At 44.3% G+C, this 18,395-nt stretch overlaps 1 protein-coding gene across 1 annotated transcript in view; it reads left to right on the top strand.

The window, feature by feature from the left end:
• Positions 1–18,395, top strand: part of DNAH14 (dynein axonemal heavy chain 14) — a 340,790-nt gene that overhangs the window by 56,239 nt on the left and 266,156 nt on the right. The window contains 7 exon segments of the mRNA XM_040347836.1: positions 758–896; positions 5,531–5,662; positions 7,841–8,085; positions 12,111–12,207; positions 15,098–15,353; positions 16,376–16,439; positions 16,913–17,016. Coding sequence (XP_040203770.1) covers positions 758–896; positions 5,531–5,662; positions 7,841–8,085; positions 12,111–12,207; positions 15,098–15,353; positions 16,376–16,439; positions 16,913–17,016 — 1,037 coding nt within the window.

Here is an 18,395-nt window from a genome sequence, read left to right as displayed (position 1 = left end):
ATAAATTAATAAAAATAAAAAACGGGGGGGGGGGGGGGGAGAACACCACAGCTCCTGTCCTCTGAGGCGAGTGAGCTTCCTGTAGCGGAACCCTCTTTTTATAGCCCAAAAACGGGCTAGATCTGGCCAGTTCAAACCCGCTTTTGCGCGGGCTTTACACTCGGCCAGAGAAAGGACACCTATAACCAGATTAAACCTGATTTTTTGAGCGGGCTCTTTCAGGTCAGAGAGAGGTCACCTAGAATTGCTCCCCTCAGACCTGCAAGCCCCGCCCAAATCCCCCTGAGAGCGACAGGCTCCCTAGGGGGAACTAAAAACTGCCCTCCCGCCACTTTCCCATGAGGAAAAGGGGGGCTAGAGACTGCCTTTACCCTTTCCCCTTCATTCCTCTATAATTGGTATAGACAAAGGGGAGTTCTGGAAACCTTCAGCCTAGGGGCAAACACAGTTATTTAGCCCTGTTATGGTAGGGGTGGATTTTAATGGGCTGAAGGGTCAAGTGACACTACTCGGGACCACAGTCCTAAATAACTGACTTGCTGTGGAAAGGTGTAACTCGTTCTCATCTCAGGAAGTTGGTAAGTATGTGAACATGTCAGAAACTCCAGTGGGTTAAGAGTAACACCTGCTTGAGAATCTTCGTCCTAGACTGTCTTTGATGGTTGTCCAGACTTCCTGTAATTTTTAGATATCAGGTATTGGACATTAAGCTTTCTTGGAAATAACTATGCTAGTATGCTGTGGTCTTCCATTTCAGGGAAATACTTCTTCAGCAGCTGTTTACGGTTGATGAGTTGTCCCAGCACTGCCTGCTATACCTCCAGTCATTGTGTGAGGGTGTTGTGGACGTCCGTGAAGATAACAACGGCAGAGACATACCCGTTCTGCTTATTAAGGTAAAAAAAAGCTGCTCCTGCTACTGCAGTCTTTTTTAACCACTTCCATACAGGGCACGTATACACCTTCCTGCCCAAGCCAATTTTCAGCTTTCAGCACTGTCGCACTTTGAATGGCAATTGCGCGGTCATACAACACTGTACCCAAACAAAATTGGCGTCCTTTTTTCCCCACAAATATAGCTTTCTTTTGGTGGTATTTGATCACCTCTGCGATTTTTTTTTTTTGCGCAACAACTAAAAAAAGACTGAAAATTTTGAAAAAAAATACGTTTTTATTTTTTTCTGTACATTTTTTGTAAATAAGTAATTACGGTTACTGATATGGCGGCACTGATGGGCACCGATGAGATGGCACTGATGGACATCGATGAGGTAGTACTGACGGGCACAGATGAGGTGGCACTGATTGGCGGCGCTTGTATGCGGCACTGATGGGCACACATAGGCGGCACTGATGGGCACACATAGGCGGCACTGATGGGCACACACAGGCGGCACTGGGCACTCATAGGCGGCACAGATGGGCACTCATGGGCGGCACTTATGGGTGGCACTGATGGCTACTTATGGGTGGCACAGGTGGGCACTGATAGGTGGGTACTGGGCATGGATGGGCACTGTGGGGTGGCACTGATGGACACTGTAGGGTGGCACTGATGGACACTGGGGCGGCACTGATTAACCTATGTTGCCAGTCAGGGCCCATTTGTGGGCACTGATTTTTTTCTAGCCTTTTGTTTTTTTAACTGCCCTTTTTTTTTTTTTTTTTTTACAGCCTTTTTTTTTTTTTTTTAGCCTTTTTTTTTTTATCTGCCCTTCCCTGGTGGTCCAGGGTGGGCTTCCCTGGTGGTCCATGTGGCGATCCGAGGGGGGGCTGCGCTGATAAACAATCAGCGCGAACCCCCCCTGTCAGGAGAGCAGCCTTTCGGCTCTCCTCTACTCGCGTCTGTCAGACGCGAGTGAGGAAGAGCCGTCAACGGCTCTTCCTGTTTACATCGTGATCAGCCGTGATTCGACACGGCTGATCACATGGTAAAGAGTCTCCGTGAGAGACTCTTTACCGAGATCGGTGTTGCGGGGTGTCAGACTGACACACCGCAACAACGATAGCCGCGATGCGCTCCCCCGGGGGCGCGCAGCGGCTCAGAATCCTGAGGACGTCATATGACGTCCAGTCAGGATTCTACAACCACTTTGCCGCCGTCAATCTGTCATTGGCGGGCGGCAAGTGATTAAAGTATACATTTCAGATGGAGTGGGCAGAGTAATTTATGCCACAGCAGGGTGGATAACTCCCTATGTGGGTGAGTACATCCCATACATTTTTGGAAATATTGTATTATATCGTTTCACGTGACAACACTAAAGAAATAACCCTTTGCTACAATGTAAAGTAGTGAGTGTACAACTTGTATAACAGTGTAATGCCGTATGTTAAAAGGGTTGTAAAGGTTTGTTTTTTATTTTCTAAATAGGTTCCTTTAAGCTAGTGCATTGTTGGTTCACTTACCTTTTCCTTCCATTTCCCTTCAAAGGGGCAGATCCACAAAGATCTGCCCCGGCGCAGCGTATCAGAGATACGCTACGCCGCCGTAACTTACTCGTGTTATCTTCGAATCCTTAAAGGTTTTGCACCGTAAGTTACGGCGGCGTAGTCTATCTCTGGCGGCGGAATTCAAATCGGCGATTAGGGGGCGTGTTTCATTTAAATGAAGCGCGTCCCCACGCCGAATGAACTGCGCATGCGCTGTCCCTAAATTTCCCACCGTGCATTGCGCTAAATGACGTCGCTAGGACATCATTTTTTTTAACATAGACGTGAATTACGTCCATCCCGATTCACGGACGACTTACGCAAAAAAAATAAAAAATTCAAATAAACGCGGGAACGACAGCCATACTTAACATGGCAAGTCTAACTATACGCCGCAAAACACCAGCTTTAACTATACGCCGGAAAAAAACGACTAGAGACGACGTAAAAGAATGCGACGGCCGCGCGTACGTTCGTGGATCGTCGGAAATAGCTAATTTGCATACCCGACGCGGAAAACGACGCAAACTCCACCCAGCGGACGCCGAAGTATTGCATCTAAGATCCGAAGGCGTTCGAAGCCGTACGCCTGTCGGATCTAACCCAGATGCCGTCGTAATCTTGGTTTGAGGATTCTGCAGGAAATTTGAAAGTACGCCGGCGTATCAGTAGATACGCCGGCGTACTCTCTCTGCGGATCTGCCCCAAAATGTTTTTCTTCTTTGTTTTCTTTGTCTGAATTTCTCACTTCCTGTTCCTCCTCAGTAAGGTGTACAGTAAGCTGTTCTAAATGACTTTCCACCGCTCAGATGATGGTGGAAAGCTTACTGAGGAGAAACAGGAAGTGATAAATTCAAACAAAGAAAACAAAATTTAGAAGGGAAATCGAAGGAAAAGATAAGTGAATGGACAATGCACTAGCTTAAAGGAACCAATTTAGTAAATAAAAGACAAACCTTTACAACCCCTTTAAGCCCTGCTGAGAAGCTGGGCTTCTTAAGCCCCGTACACACGATCGAAATTTCCGATGGAAAAAGTCAGACAGACTTTTTCCATAGGAAATTCCGACCGTGTGTATGCCCCATCGGAAATTCCGATGAATTCCATCGGAGTTTAGATAGAGAACATGTTCTATTTTACTGTATCTTTTCACGTGACAACACTAAAGAAATAACCCTTTGCTACAATGTAAAGTAGTGAGTGTACAGCTTGTATAACAGTGTAAATTTGCTGTTCCCTCAAAATAAATCAACACAAAGCATTAATGTCTAAACCTTGCCTTGTTCAGACCACAATGGATAATTTCATTGTAACTGGAGTAGTTCTTTGAAACCCTATAGTTGCTAGCACAGTGTTTTATAAGTTGTCTGTGTTCTGGTAAGCAGGCCTGTACATCTGGTGTAGGTCACGTTTGATATTGGTGTCATCACTGGCTTCCTTTCACGTTTCCACCACTATGGACTCAATTTTGTCTCATATCGATTAGGACTTTTTGCTGACATTTCTATTGTCGGCAACTGGACTCTTTATGTTATATATTATATGTTTTATATTCCCACTTATGCACGCTAACCCGGTTCACACTGGGGCGACTCGTCAGGCGACGCAGCCGCCTGACAAGTCGCGTCCCATTCTAGTGAATAGAACCGTTCTAATAGGAGCGATGCAAGTCGCTCCGACTTAGAAAAAGGTTCTTGTACGACTTTGGGGGCGACTCGGGGCGATTTGCATTGACTTCTATACAGAAGTCATTTTGCAAGTCGCCTTGGAAGTCGTCTTCAGATCGCCTGGCCGAGTCGCCCCCGAAGTCGTGCCGCCCCTGTGTGAACCGACTCTTGGGCCCCATACACACGAGAGGATTTATCCGCGGATACGGTCCAGTGGAATCCATCCCAGGGGATAAATATCAGCGGAAACAGATCCGCTGGAGTGTACACACCATAGGATCTATCCGCTGAAACCCATTTGCTGGGATTTTTCAGCGGATGGATTCTATGGTGTGTACGGGGCCTTAGTGTGGTATTCATATCGTTACATATTTTTTAGTCAAGATACTTTCCACAGTTTCTTTTTTCACATGCTGGTTTATAGCGCAGTTTTCATATTTCCTTTTGTCTAATCATTTGTGTTTTCACACATTTTTTAACTGCTGCTTCATATTTCTATTATTGCACTTGCTGGTAGGCCAGATGCATTTTAATTATTATATATACATCATTGGAATTTTTTATTGTGTTTAGTCACCATTAGGGAGCGCGGTATTTTTCCTTTTTTCTGTTTTATAAGGTATTGCTGGTATTACTGCAGTCACTGCTAAATGCTCATTTTACAACAGTTGCATCACTCAAAGAAGGTTTAGGACATTTATTAAAATCTATGGCAAAGCTTTGCTTCAAGAAGATATCAGGATATAAAAGAATTAAAGTTAAAGTACCATAGTGGGGTGATATATTAAAATACACTACTGATTTCCTGTTCAGTAATCTCATTGAGGTGACATAAATGACAAATATCTCATACAGTAGCTGTTTACTTTGTTTAGTAAAGTTCTAATGAATATAATGTATAGCAGTACTACAGCTAAAGTTCCGCAGGGGTGGAGCTTTAGATTGGCTCTTATGCCCCGTACACACGATTGGAATTTCCGATGGCCTAAAATCTGATGGAATTTTTTGTCGGAATTCCATTCAAGATGTCTTGCATACACACTGTCAGACCAAATTACGACCGTCCAAAACGCGGTGACGTAAAACACTACGACGAGTCGAGAAAAATTAAGTTCAATCCTTCCGGCATGCGTCGACTTGATTCTGAGCATGCATGTTTTTTTCTCCGTCGGAGTTCCACACAGATGATCGGAATTAAAACATGTTCTATTTCTAAACAACAACGGACTTTTTTCATCGGAAATTACGATCGTGTGTACGCGGCATTAGACTCATCCCATCCAGAATATTGCAAGTCATTAGAATGAATGCTACTGAACAGTGCAGAAATATGCTGTGAAATAAAGCATGAGGTCATATACAAAACATTTTGGAACCTTTTCTTACAATCAGTTTATAAGAGTTAATTGATGTATATTTTAATCCTACAGGTGGATGACTCCCGCAGTTATTGTTTGAAAGAGTTCTGTGACATTCAGACTAGACAATGTGACACAGCTCTGGCTAGGCTTCAGACGCTTCGGGAGAAAGCCATTTCTGCCATCAACAAAACTTTTTTGGAGGTCAGATCTTATCTCTAAACCATTCTTGTGAATATAAGGGCATACGCATACAAAATTTATAGGTGACATCTCTGTTTCTTATTAACTCATGCCCCTTCAGGGGTGGGTTCTTTGGGCTACACCAGGTGAAGAACGAGGGCACTTGTCTTAGCACAGAGTTAACACCTTACCCGAAGGCATGCTTACCATTGCCCGGAACCAGGCAGGGGCCACGGTCATGTGAAAGTCAAACATTAAGACAGTTCCCCCAACTCAGAGATTAAAAAAATGTGTATAGTGTCATATGCAGCGTTCCTCCTGAAGATGTTGTCCCTTGTCCTACACACTTGAACAGGTGTATGTGTTGCATTAGGAGGGACACACAGCCCATGCCCACTCCCCCAGTCAGAGTGCCTCTGTTACCTCACTCCCAGTAACAGAATGGGGTTCCATAGAGCACATAGCATGGACCTCATGTGTGCTCCACTTAATACTTCTCTTTCCGTACCAAGTGACCAGGTATTAGATCTCTGTAAGGGTAACCTGCTACTGGTGACCAACAGAGACAAACAGCTAGGGAGGGAGGTGAACATCAAACCCTCTCACTACTGGAGGGACCTGTCACCTAGTAAGGTACCAATGCCAATGAATGCTGTTCTTCCTTCTGGTTACCCATAGCATTTCAGACCCTGGTTCCTTAGAGAGACACCAGGACCCCATATGGACCCATTGAGTAACTTCAGACCAGGCTTTGAGCAGTAGAAACAACTTAAAGCGGGGGTTTACCCTAAAAAAAAAAATGTTCTTTATCTACCATTCCATCCAGCATACTAGCGTCAGCTACAGTATGCCTTTTTTTTTTTTGCGCTGTATTTACCATTTAATCGTCCAGTTTCGTTTCAGATTCCGGCGGGGAAATAGGCGTTCCTATGAAGAGGGGAACATGATTAACGTCCGGCTATGGCGCGTCACGCGTTCCGAAAATAGCCAAAATAGGACTCGGATATATACGGCGCCTGCGCAGTCAGCTCCTAGTCTGTGCGCAGGCACCGTATAGCGCCGTGAAAAGCAGAGTCCTACTCTGGCTATTTTCGGAACGCGTGACGCGCCATAGCCGGACGTCAATCATGTTCCCCTATTCATAGGAACGCCTACCCCCTGCGGGAGTCTGAAACAAAACTGAAGGATTAAACGGTAAGTACAGCGCAACAAAAAAAAAAAGGCATATTGTAGCTGACGCTAGTATGCTAAATGGGATGGTACATAGTTGTTTTTTAGGGCGAACCTCCGCTTTAACTGAACTTTTGGCAGAACATGTAAAACTTGCAGTAATGTCCTTTCCCTACCTAAACCTAGCTGTGGCTGCCGCAGGTTACGAGTGTGAGTGTAGCATCTTTGGGAAGTGTCCAAACTGGAAATAACTTGCGCAAAGGCGATGGATCGGCGTTCCAAGCTGACTATCAAGCTTTTTAAGGCATACCTCTAAGCTTCCGTGTGTGCTTATGAGACAGTTCTAAGTCCCCCTCCAGGATCCGGGTCTTTTCACATTATATCACACAGGATTGAGGCTGAACCCCATAGGAAAAAACACAAACACACAAGAAAAGGTGGCAGAAGCATTAACCCCTTCCCTTCCAACCTGGGCAGCTAGTGCTAACTAAATACACACTGCAAAATCTGTCTGGTCGCTGCTGAAGCAACCGAATTTCGATCCATGTATGGCTGGCCTTACTCACCCCTCTGTGTCAAAAGATACAGACAACAATGTTATTAATGAGAGTCTGCACAGGCCAAAAGCACAAGAAGTTATAACCTCACAAGATTTCTGGCAGCATCAATAGGTTTTTTTTTTTCCTACTTATCAAACAGATATAACAAAACGCTTTTAATGGCAAACTGAGAACTGGCAGCAATTTTCTAAGAATTTGTCACTACCATAGCACAAATTCTTAAAGCAGTGGTAGTACCATAAGACCTGACTGATTTTGTGTAGGTAATGTTATGGACACATGTGCAAGTTCTTGCCTGAAATAGGCACAAGTAGTTCTTAAATGAACTACCACCAGAATCTGTCGCTGGTGCTATTTTAAATTCCCCTGAATGAGTATCCCTGTTGCTGCTACATTATTTTGTGAGATAAATACTGTGTTTACATCTCTTTGCCAACAAATCCAAAAGGCTGTATTGTTCATTTTTCAGGTGGCGGAATCTGCAGGGTTGAAAGACCTTTTCTTATCTGACTCAACTGTGAAACCAAACTACACGCAGCTCTCTGATTGGAGGAACTTGCAAGAGAGGTTTGATCGATTTCTAAAACTCGCGGACTTCATTTTCCAGGAGATGCTGCGATATGTCGTTACCAATTCTGTCCAGATACTTGCAAAATTCTTAGAAAATTCCCACAATGTGATATTAACAGATGAGAAGAAAAATGATAACTTAAGGTAATCAGCCTCGCTAAGCATAGCACTGCTGCTAATGAAAGCCGAAAGTGATTGTGAAGTCTCGTTTTAAAAAAAATAACAAACATGATATACTTACCTGCTCTGTGCAGCAGTTTTGCTCAGGACAGCCCAGATCCACCTCTTCTTGGATCTTTCTTCGCTGCTCCTGACCCCTCTCTCCTCTGGACCAATCGGGGATAAAAGACTCAACGAGTGACGGCTCACTTGGACAGTCTTCCGCCCATCACCATATAAGACCCCCCAATCAACATTACTTCCCTGCGTTTTTTTCTGCAACCATGGGTTACATAAAATACTCCGCAGAAACCATCCGGGAACTAAAACCATTTGCCTCTATACTCCCAGTTGTCACCAAAAAAGCTCTAAGGAATGAGCGACTGTTGAGAATCAATCGACGATCAACAGTCAAAAACTACGCGCATGTACCCCAGCCCAAGCGCATAATATGCGCTTTGGTCAACACAAGATCGGCAGTAAAACACCGACAAGAAATCTATGATTTCATCCTTCAACACGATCTAGACTGCCTCTTCATGACAGAAAGCTGGCTGACAGCCGACTGCAACACCATTCTAACAGAATTGGTGCCAGCAAATTATCACATTCAAATGCAAAACAGAGTGGGGCAAAGAGGGGGGGGCCTGGCGGTGATCCACAAGACTCACCTCTCGATCACCAAACCAGTCCTTCAAAACTCGCTTCCATTCATGGAAACCCTCACTCTGCAGCTGCAAACAAATCCCCATGCTACTTTGCTATAGACCACCAGGCCCAAAAACGCACCTTCTCACATCATTGACGGAATTCATCTCCACATATACCCTAAACATCAAACACCTTTTGGTGCTTGGGGATTTCAACCTCTGGGCCAACTCCTCGCTGGACCCCGTAGCCGACGCTTGCATCGACCATCTGGAAGGATTAGGTCTGCAGCAACTAATACAAGGCCCCACTCATGCCTCAGGCCATACGCTCAAACTCATTTTCAAACAAGATTTGGAAATTGACGTCCTGGCAAATCACCATGCCATCAAATTCACAATCACCAAAAATGCCAGCCCAAAAAAAACGACAAAACCGGTGACAACTCACTGGACTAGATCTCAGAAGAAGCTCCACTCGGAACTCTTCAAAACAACACTAGGAAACAAAATAAAAATAACCCAACAAAAACAAACAGCCACAGAAACACTTGACGCCATCAACAAGGCGCTACTACAGTCAGCTGACTTAGTAGCACCAAAACGCAAAACTTGCATCCGGAAAAACAACTCCAGCTGGTTTAATGACCAGCTGACTTTGCTAAAGCAAGAGCGTAGAAGAGCAGAAGCTGCGTGGAAAAGGTGCTCTTCAGATAAAAACCACAGCATTTACAAGATAATAACAAAGAAATATCACAATGAAATTTTCACGGCCAAAAAAAAAAATTTCTCCAACATCATCGCAAATGCCCTTAACCGCCCCATGTGAACTCTTCAAGCTGGTCACTCAGACTATGAATCCAGCTTGTTTAGAGGCCCCCAATTCTGATTCACAAGAATTTTGCAACGAATTATCGGATTATTTCATTAATAAAATTGAAAAAATCCGTGAAAGTATTCAGCAAAATGGAACCGTCACCAACTCCCCCCCAAATCACAAACCTAATACCCACATAAATCTGCCGCAATCACCAAAATTCACTCTAAAACCCATTTCCATCGATGCCACTAAAAACATCATCGGGACTCTGCGTAATAGCACAGCACCCAATGATATCATCCCCACTAAACTGCTGAAAGAAAGTGCCGATATACTGGCACCAGCTATCACGCAGCTCATAAACCAATCATTCAAGGAGGGCATGGTGCCCACCTTGCTAAAACAAGGTACAATAAAACCAATTCTAAAAAAAACTACCCTCGACCCCAAAGACCCAAACAACCGGAGGCCCATAACAGCTCTAAATGTCTTCTCCAAGGTAATGGAGAAAGTAGTTGTACAACAGCTGCAACTGCATTTAGACACCCATAAATTACTCGATCCGTTTCAATCAGGCTTCCGTCCGGGTCACGGAACAGAAACGGCGCTGCTTAAAATATGGGATGACGCTCTAGAGGCCTCAGACGAAGGAGAATCTTGTCTCCTGATACTGCTGGACCTAAGCGCGGCTTTTGACACTGTAGACCACGGACTACTACTGGCTAGGCTAGCTGAAGTAGCCAGAGTCGCTGAAGGTGTTTTATCCTGGTTCTCCTCCTTCTTGGAAAACCGATCACAAATAGTGAAACTGGGGTCTTTCACTTCTGAAAAACGTACGGTGTCATGCGGAGTCCCTCAGGGATCTCCCTTATCGCCCGTATTGTTTAATATCTATCTTTGCCCTATCTTTGAAATCATCAGTAACCAGAAGCTACTTTACCACTCCTATGCAGACGACACACAACTGTATTTCCGCATCTGCAACAAAAAGGATCATTCTCTTGGACTAGAGAAATGCCTCACTCTAATAGATAACTGGATGACAAACAGTTATCTTAAACTCAATGGTTCGAAAACAGAACTTCTCCTGTTTCACGCTAACCGGAAAAATCACCCCGCGTCAACATGGACTCCCCCACCCATTCTGGGTAAAACTATCACCCCTAGCACCAAAGTCAAAAGTCTCTGAGTCATTTTCGATACCTACATGACAATGGATGCACAAATAGGGTCAGTAGTCAGCGGATCCCACCATCTGCTGCGCCTACTACGCAGACTCACGCCCTTTATCCCGAAAGAGGACATTGCAGTCGTGATGGGAACAATCATCAATTCCAGACTTGACTACGCAAATGCCCTCTATCTAGGACTCCCCAAATACCAAATCACTCGTCTGCAAGTCGTTCAAAATACGGCCGCTCGACTAGTGACTGGGAAAAAAACATGGGAATCAATCTCACCTTCTCTGAGATCCCTTCATTGGTTGCCAGTAAAAGACAGAATCACTTTCAAGGCACTCTGCCTAATACATAAGTGTATTCAAGGCAACGCCCCCCAATATCTATGCGAAAAAATAAAAGCCCATAACCCCAATCGCATTCTGCGATCCACCAATCAAAACCTCCTCCAGATACCCAAAGCCAGATACAAGTCCAAAGGAGATCGAAGATTTGCAGTCCAGGGACCTCGCCTGTGGAATGCACTACCAACCACCATCCGACTGGAGTCGGACCACTTGGCCTTCAGGAGAAAGATTAAAACCCATCTCTTCTGAGGTCAAGGGGTTCCTTATCCATGAAATGGATACAGCGCCCAGAGGCGATTCAGTTCGCATGTGTTGCGCTTTACAAGTCTCTCTCTCTCTCTCTCTCTCCTGTTGAGTGCCCCCGCAGCAAGCAGCTTGCTATGGGGGGGCACCCGTTTGTCCCCGCCCCCTCTCTCCTGATTGGTTAACTGACTCTGATTGACAGCCGCGGGAGCCAATGGCACCGCTGCTGTGTCTATGCCAATCAGGAGGGAGAGTCTCAGACAGCCGAGGGATTCGTGGAAATCGCTGGATAGAGATGGAGCTCAGGTAAGTATTAGAGGGTGCTACACACAGCATTTTATCTTAATGCATAGAATGCATTAAAGTGGTTGTAAACCCACCGAACAAAAAAAACAAAAACCTGAAATGCATAATGAGCTAGTATGCATAGTGCATGAGCCACCTCTAATGGCACACCAGCTGAAGCAACGGCACACACGAGCCGTTGCTTCATTGCCTATGTGCAGATGACGTTGGTATATGCTGATACAGGGGATATCTTCATTATTGTAGATGTGTCTTCATTCGCTTAATGTTTTGTATTCCCATACAAGTCTATGGCAATGTGAAACCCACTTATCGAATACAGTAACGTGAATTTTCTGCTTTGGCCTGCAAGACTCAGTTTACATGGACAGGTTCAGTTTACATGCAAGGATTTTAAATGAGTCTGGATGGTGGTTTTAAGTCTCCTTATGATTAGTTGAAGTATTCGATAATTTTTTTTTTTTTTCAGTGACAGGAAACTCTCTGACTCGGATTTAACAAAAGGAAATAATGGAGCTGTTAACATTCAACAAGCACCCTTGGCATCTGAGCTTGATATTGTTAAGGTAGGTCTACATAAATGTAATTGAACATGGTTCTTTAGAGTGTATTTTCTGCCAAAACGTTGTCATTTTGGAAAGGGACAGTGGGTAAGGTTAGAGGAAGTTATGATGACATATGTACATTGTGGCAGCCATTTGTACTCAATACATTTGCTGGCCAAGTTTCCTACTTAGTGCTGCACAGTGGGTAAACCACAATGTTCTTTGAGACATGGTTGGGTTGCAGTGTTATAGCAGACATTTTTTGTGAATTCTCTTCAAGATGGATTTGTATGATTTGATTTCTTTGACACTTGGCTTGGTCCAGCTTGGTCTTTTGCTGAAACAAAAAGCTATTCTGCTGGCAATAATGCTCAATGCCTCTGCTCCTACCTGGCACTGTCAGTATTGTTGCTGGCTTGATGCTTTTGCCTGAACACAGAAGCAAATGGAGTTACCACACAGCTGTTCTATACAAACAGGAAGTATCTCAAGCTGTTCTGTCCTGTTCTCTGTTATTTCCCAGTGCATGGGATACAGGAAATTCCACTGCCTCTCCCCCATTACCCAGCTAACACTTTATAAATGCTTTACAAAAGCACTGAACACACGACCGGTATAAAGTCCGCCAGGAATCCCGACGGGAAAACGAGAACCTGCTCGGTAACATTCCCTGTGTACACACGAGCGGTTTTCCCGTTGGGAAAACTGCGGGGAGAGCTTTGGCCGGGAATCTCGGATGTTTGTATGCTCCCTCACAGTGTTTCCCCATAGGAAAACTGCCGGGTTTAAAACTGCCGGGAATCCGGGCGGGAAAATAGAGAGCAGGTCTCTATTTTCCCGCCGGGATTCTCGGCAGTTTTCCTGATGGGAAAACTGTAAGGAAGCATACACACGGCTGGTTTTCCCGGCTAAAAACTCTCTTGGCAGTTTTCCTGGCAGGAAAACCGGTCGTGTGGGCGACGGCATTACACGCCATAAATGCTATAGGCACTGTTAAATTGATTGTAAATGTTCATCAACACCCCTGTATTTCCTGTAGCAACCTGAACCAAACCCACATTACGCAGATCCATTTTTATTTTTAAAGCCTGTGGTGTGTGAACACACTTCAAAAACTCCACCCGGTGCCATAAAAAGTGCACACAAAATGTGCAACGGGTGTACACATAGTCATCCAAAGGAAAAGGACCTTGATCCTGATCCCCCCAGGTGTTAGGCTCCAGACGGAGCCTGAGGGTACTTCACAGGGTCCATCTGGCTGAAACCAGACAGACCCCATTCTTTGGAAGGTCTGCCGAAACAGATCCACCCAAGTACTAGGTGGGGCTCCCCCGAAGGGAGACCCCATGAGAGAGGGTGAACTAAGCCAGAAGGCCATGTCCACCCCCTCCCAGGACGGTCAGGGCAGGCCCAAGGACCTACACCCTACCAGTCAAGGAAAAAGGAGGGCCAGTGTTCTTTGCCGAAAAACTGTCAAGGATAGGAACTGCACCAATCCAGGCCAGAAGTCCAGGGACCCAACTCTTCGACCAGACCCAGTGCCTCTCCATCCCTATCAGGAGGCAACCCTTCCGTCTTTCTCTAAAAGAGACCTATTAACGGCCCTCAGTTCATCGAGCAGTCCTGTTTCGGCTCTCCTTAATACATTACACCAAGTGGATTTGCATAGCCACCACCACCCCTAACCCACCGCCGTGGATCAGGGACAGTAACACAGCACCACCACTTGGTAATTGATAGGAACAGATACTATACTTGATCTTAGCCAAAAGGCCCTGACCTTGTCACATGGTACAAGAGTAGAGGAGTTAAAGAGTAAAGTGCATGCATAAGGTCTGCGCTATGCGCATGACGAGACCCTATTCTGTTACTGGGAGGGAGGTAACAGAGGTGCGCGGACTGGTGGAGTGGGCAGAGGCTCTGTTGTGTCCCTCTTAAATGCAACCCACATTAGGCAACACTGTGTAGTGTGTGTACAGAAAGCCTCCATTGGATTTCACTTTGCAGAAAATGATAGCGCTGCTGATTGAAAAGGATAATAGCATTCAATTACAGTATGACTTGTGTCGCAATTGTATACAATATTTTTTGCTATTTTTTTTTTCCCATGAAAGGGAAGTTACCCTTTACACGGAACTCCAGTGATAAATATCATGGAATTCTGGGCTTACCCTAACAACTCTTAAAATTGTCCCCTCCCCCCTCCTAACACCTACTAAATTGTGTAGGAAAGACCTATATACTTAACTGTATTAAAGTGCTATTGAAATATTGTTAAGAAAAGGGAGGCTGTATTGGACTATGATGGCATCATATGAGCAACTGATAGACAGTCAAATTTATAATGTAAAATATTTTTATTACAAAGTAAAAATTTCTAAACATTTACAATAAAATATTGATTGTGACAACCATAAATCAGCTTATCATTAACATTGTATTAACAATGATGTATACAAAACATCAAATATTGTGCATGTGTGTATATAAACTCTATACTTACCTATTGTCAGACTGCTCCAGTCCTGTCACATGATCCTGCTCCCCTGTGTCAGTCAGTGTCAGCTGCAGGGGAGAGGAGGGAGTGCTCTGACAATGGCTGGTAATGCCTGGGAGCCGTGATGTCACCCATAGGCTTTAATAACCCATCCACTTTTGGAGCTCCATCCCCTCCCCTCCATCGGTTCTGACAGACACGGGGAGCTGGATCATGAGTGGCCTGAAAATAGGTAGATATATACATCTTTTTTACACTAGTTAGGTTTGCAGGTTAGTCAGCATAAGTATTAGGAGGGGGGGGGACAGGTTGGGTTAGCCTGGAATTCTACTTCAAAGCAGTCTTTTTCTTACTCTTCCTCAATACTAATTTTGCTTTTTATGTAGTCAAGTAACTTTTCTGGGTTCATTTTAGGTTCTGAGTCAAATTCAAAGGAATATAAAGGGAAAGCAAACAGCAGTGGCAGTCTTTGAGGTGAGTTTGGGCCTGTGTTCTCTGTCAGACCTGAAGCAGCCGGCGTGCACAAGCTATGGACCTACCTCATCTTTTCCATATGGGATTGGTGAAATAGACAATGAACAGCCGGCGTTAAGAACCATTAAAACAACAAAAAAGAATACGAGAGAGAAGAAACGAGTAATGTTTCAACAAAAAGAAGCGCAGTCCTCAGGTAAACTTTATTTTACTTTGTTTCCAGTCAAAGAATATACAGTATACTGGTCATCATCACACATGTCAGCCATTTTATGGACACTATTGACTGTTTTCTAAAGTTTTCGCTGAAGTAAATCTGAAATATGGATTCAGTTTACAAAATGGCTACCTGTATTTTGTATATAATCCAGAGGTAGGTGCACCACTATAATAACCCTCCTCATCATCCTGCGGACACAATTTTCAATAAAACCTTTTTATTTTCCTTACATACTCTATTTTAGACCCAACAACATCATCCCTGGGTACCTGTGCTTCTCTATACATTACAGGGCAGGCAGATCATTGCTGGTGGAAGGAACTAGCAGGGCGCTGTACAGAGTTTCCTGGAAATATCAGGGCACCCTGCCTCAGTACTGCTCTCAAGAGGATATGAGCACATATCAAAATACCTCGATGTGTGTATGTCAGTCTGAAGGAGTGGACTTTCTTAGGCTAGTGCCAGGGCAAGTTCATCCAGAGCCCAGGGTGAACATGCCAAACTGCACCCCTAAAGATGTATGAGCATTATGTGTCAGCAAAAATCCCCCACAAAAACACTGAGTGCTAATCTGCAAACGTACCCCCTAAACATACATTTCCCCTCCTCCCAGTACAAATCCATTCCCCTGTTGAAATTCCCCCCTCTCAGCACAAATCTTTGCCCCCAAATGCCCCCCCCCCCCCCCGGTCATTGAGCAGCCAAATCTTCCGGGGTCAAAGTGGTTAAACACAATCTTCTATAGATTATTAACCCTTAGCATCCAATCAGAAAACATCTCCTATTCTACTGCCCGCTCTCAACCGACGCAGAGTAAAATCTCATTAGTTGAAACATATTTGAGGAAGACTGGTTGTACGGTTCTCATATGGCTTATCTCTGTTAGCTTCATGTGTTAACAAGCCCAATTGTTCCCATGTCTCGTTTTCTGCATGGAAGCTGCATAATGGAGCTGATTGCTTTATCCATTATATTGTGTATATATTTTTATATTTTAGATTCTGAAGAATGGAGTGAAGAAGAAGATGAGGACGATGATGAGAATGACATTGATTCTGCAAGGTGAAGGCCCTCTGAAAAAAAAGTCATCATATTTAGCTCTAAAAATAAAGATTTGGACTCGGGGCTGGTTCACACCACAAAAATGCACTCCAGGGCTGTTCCGGATGCGTTTCTACATGCCTGGTTTTAACAAGTTTTTGGAGCATTCCGGTGCATTTTTAATGCATTTGCGGATGCATTGCAGATGCTTTTTTTGTTATTTTTTCCTGATTTTTTTTTTTTTACTGTACTGGGGTCCGGTCCAGTTCCATTCGTTTTTGATGTTGAAAAAAATGCACTGGACTGCATGTGGTGTGAACTGGCCCTCAATATTTAGTACCAGCATGGTTGGTAGCCAACTGTCCACTCACTGCTTCCAATGACAGTGCTTCCTACATCAGAGCACAGGAAGGTGGCAAGAGACTACCAAGCACACACCTGTGTGGCCATTTGACAAAACACTGATCCATTAAAATTATGTTTTTATTTTTATTTTGTAGGCCTGCAGGTGTTTCAAAGAAAGTTTATGTGTCTCCCCCCAAAAATGATTTTGACCTTCACATACGGGGCATAGTGAATGGATTTGAGCAGACAATAGGTATGTTTGTATGTCAGTTTTTATTACCTCCACATCCAAGAATCATTGTATTCCAAAAAGAAAATAAAGCCTTTGGAGTGCTGGTCAGTTATTTGATTAACAAACACAAAACAAATAGTTTGTAACATCTATTAAAGTAAAGCTATAGGCAAAACTGGATAGAGAAGAGGGGGTTAAGGCCCCCTATCAGATTAATTTCTCGCCACCCCTGTCCCATTGCAGAGATTTCCCTTCACTTCCTGTCCCATAGCCAAACGGGAAGTAAGAGGAAATCCCTGCAAATTAAGGGAATTTCTTGGGGACCCCCAGCTCACCAGAACTAGTGTCCCTATTGGAAGATTTCTCGTTTACTTTTCTGGGGACAACCCAAAATGTTGGATTTTCTTTTACTTTCACTTTTAATGATAATGGTAAACAGTACCTCTAGAGGGGGTGCATCTCCTTAATGGGGGCACAAGCAGAAATAAAAACCTGACATGGGCTCTAATCCCTCTCCACTCCATCCAAAACTAAACAGAAAAGTTTTGCCTTTAGTAACAGTTCATGTGAACTTTTAGATAGTAACAAAAAGGGTTGATTGTAGTCTTCTAATACTGAATGTGGTTTTAATAAATGTTACAGTTTTTATTATCGAGAACATGGCTGGTAGTAATCTTTCACCTGATAAGATTATGTAACAAGTGAACAAGAAAGAGTTGGGATGTGGTGACGTAATAATGGTTACAAAACACTTGTTTTCTGTTTGTTAATCAATAGGTATTAGGCTGGGTTCACACAGGTTTCCCTGCATCCAATTCGCATGATATGAGAGTGTGACCGGTGTCCTATCATTATGGGTCCCCTATCAGATAGTGCCCGGCCTGGACTGCGCATTCGCAATCGGAGATCACGGAAATCTCAGAGAATGAACATCTGTTCCATCAGCTGTAGTTGAAGCATGCGCAGTTAACACGCCGCTCGCTCTATCAGATGAGGGACCCATCAAGATAGAACAGCGCTGCACATGCTCACTCAATACAGCAAGGGGCAGATGGTTTTATCAAAGGGGCGCATATGATTATAAGGGGCCCGCTCACTGAATGCAAGAAATTTATGATGGCCAGTGCTCAATAATTGTATTAAGTGAGCGCGGGCAGCGCTGTTCTATCGAGATGGGTCCCCCATCTGATAGAGCGAGCGGCGTGTTAACTGCGCATGCTCCAACTACAGCTGATGGATTAGATATTCATTCTCTGAGATTTCCGTGACCTTCTATTGCGCATGTTTTGCACCTGCGCAGTCAAGGCCGGGCACTATCTGATAGGGGACCCATATTGATAGAACACCGGCTCTCATTGGAGCCATTTCACACAGTTCAGGGGCAGCCGCGATCCACATTG

The sequence above is a fragment of the Rana temporaria genome, chromosome 4 (genome assembly GCF_905171775.1).
Source record: "Rana temporaria chromosome 4, aRanTem1.1, whole genome shotgun sequence".
In the NCBI taxonomy this organism is placed as follows: domain Eukaryota; kingdom Metazoa; phylum Chordata; class Amphibia; order Anura; family Ranidae; genus Rana; species Rana temporaria.
Note: the sequence above shows the minus strand (reverse complement) of the source record. Positions and strands in the feature narration are given on the sequence as shown.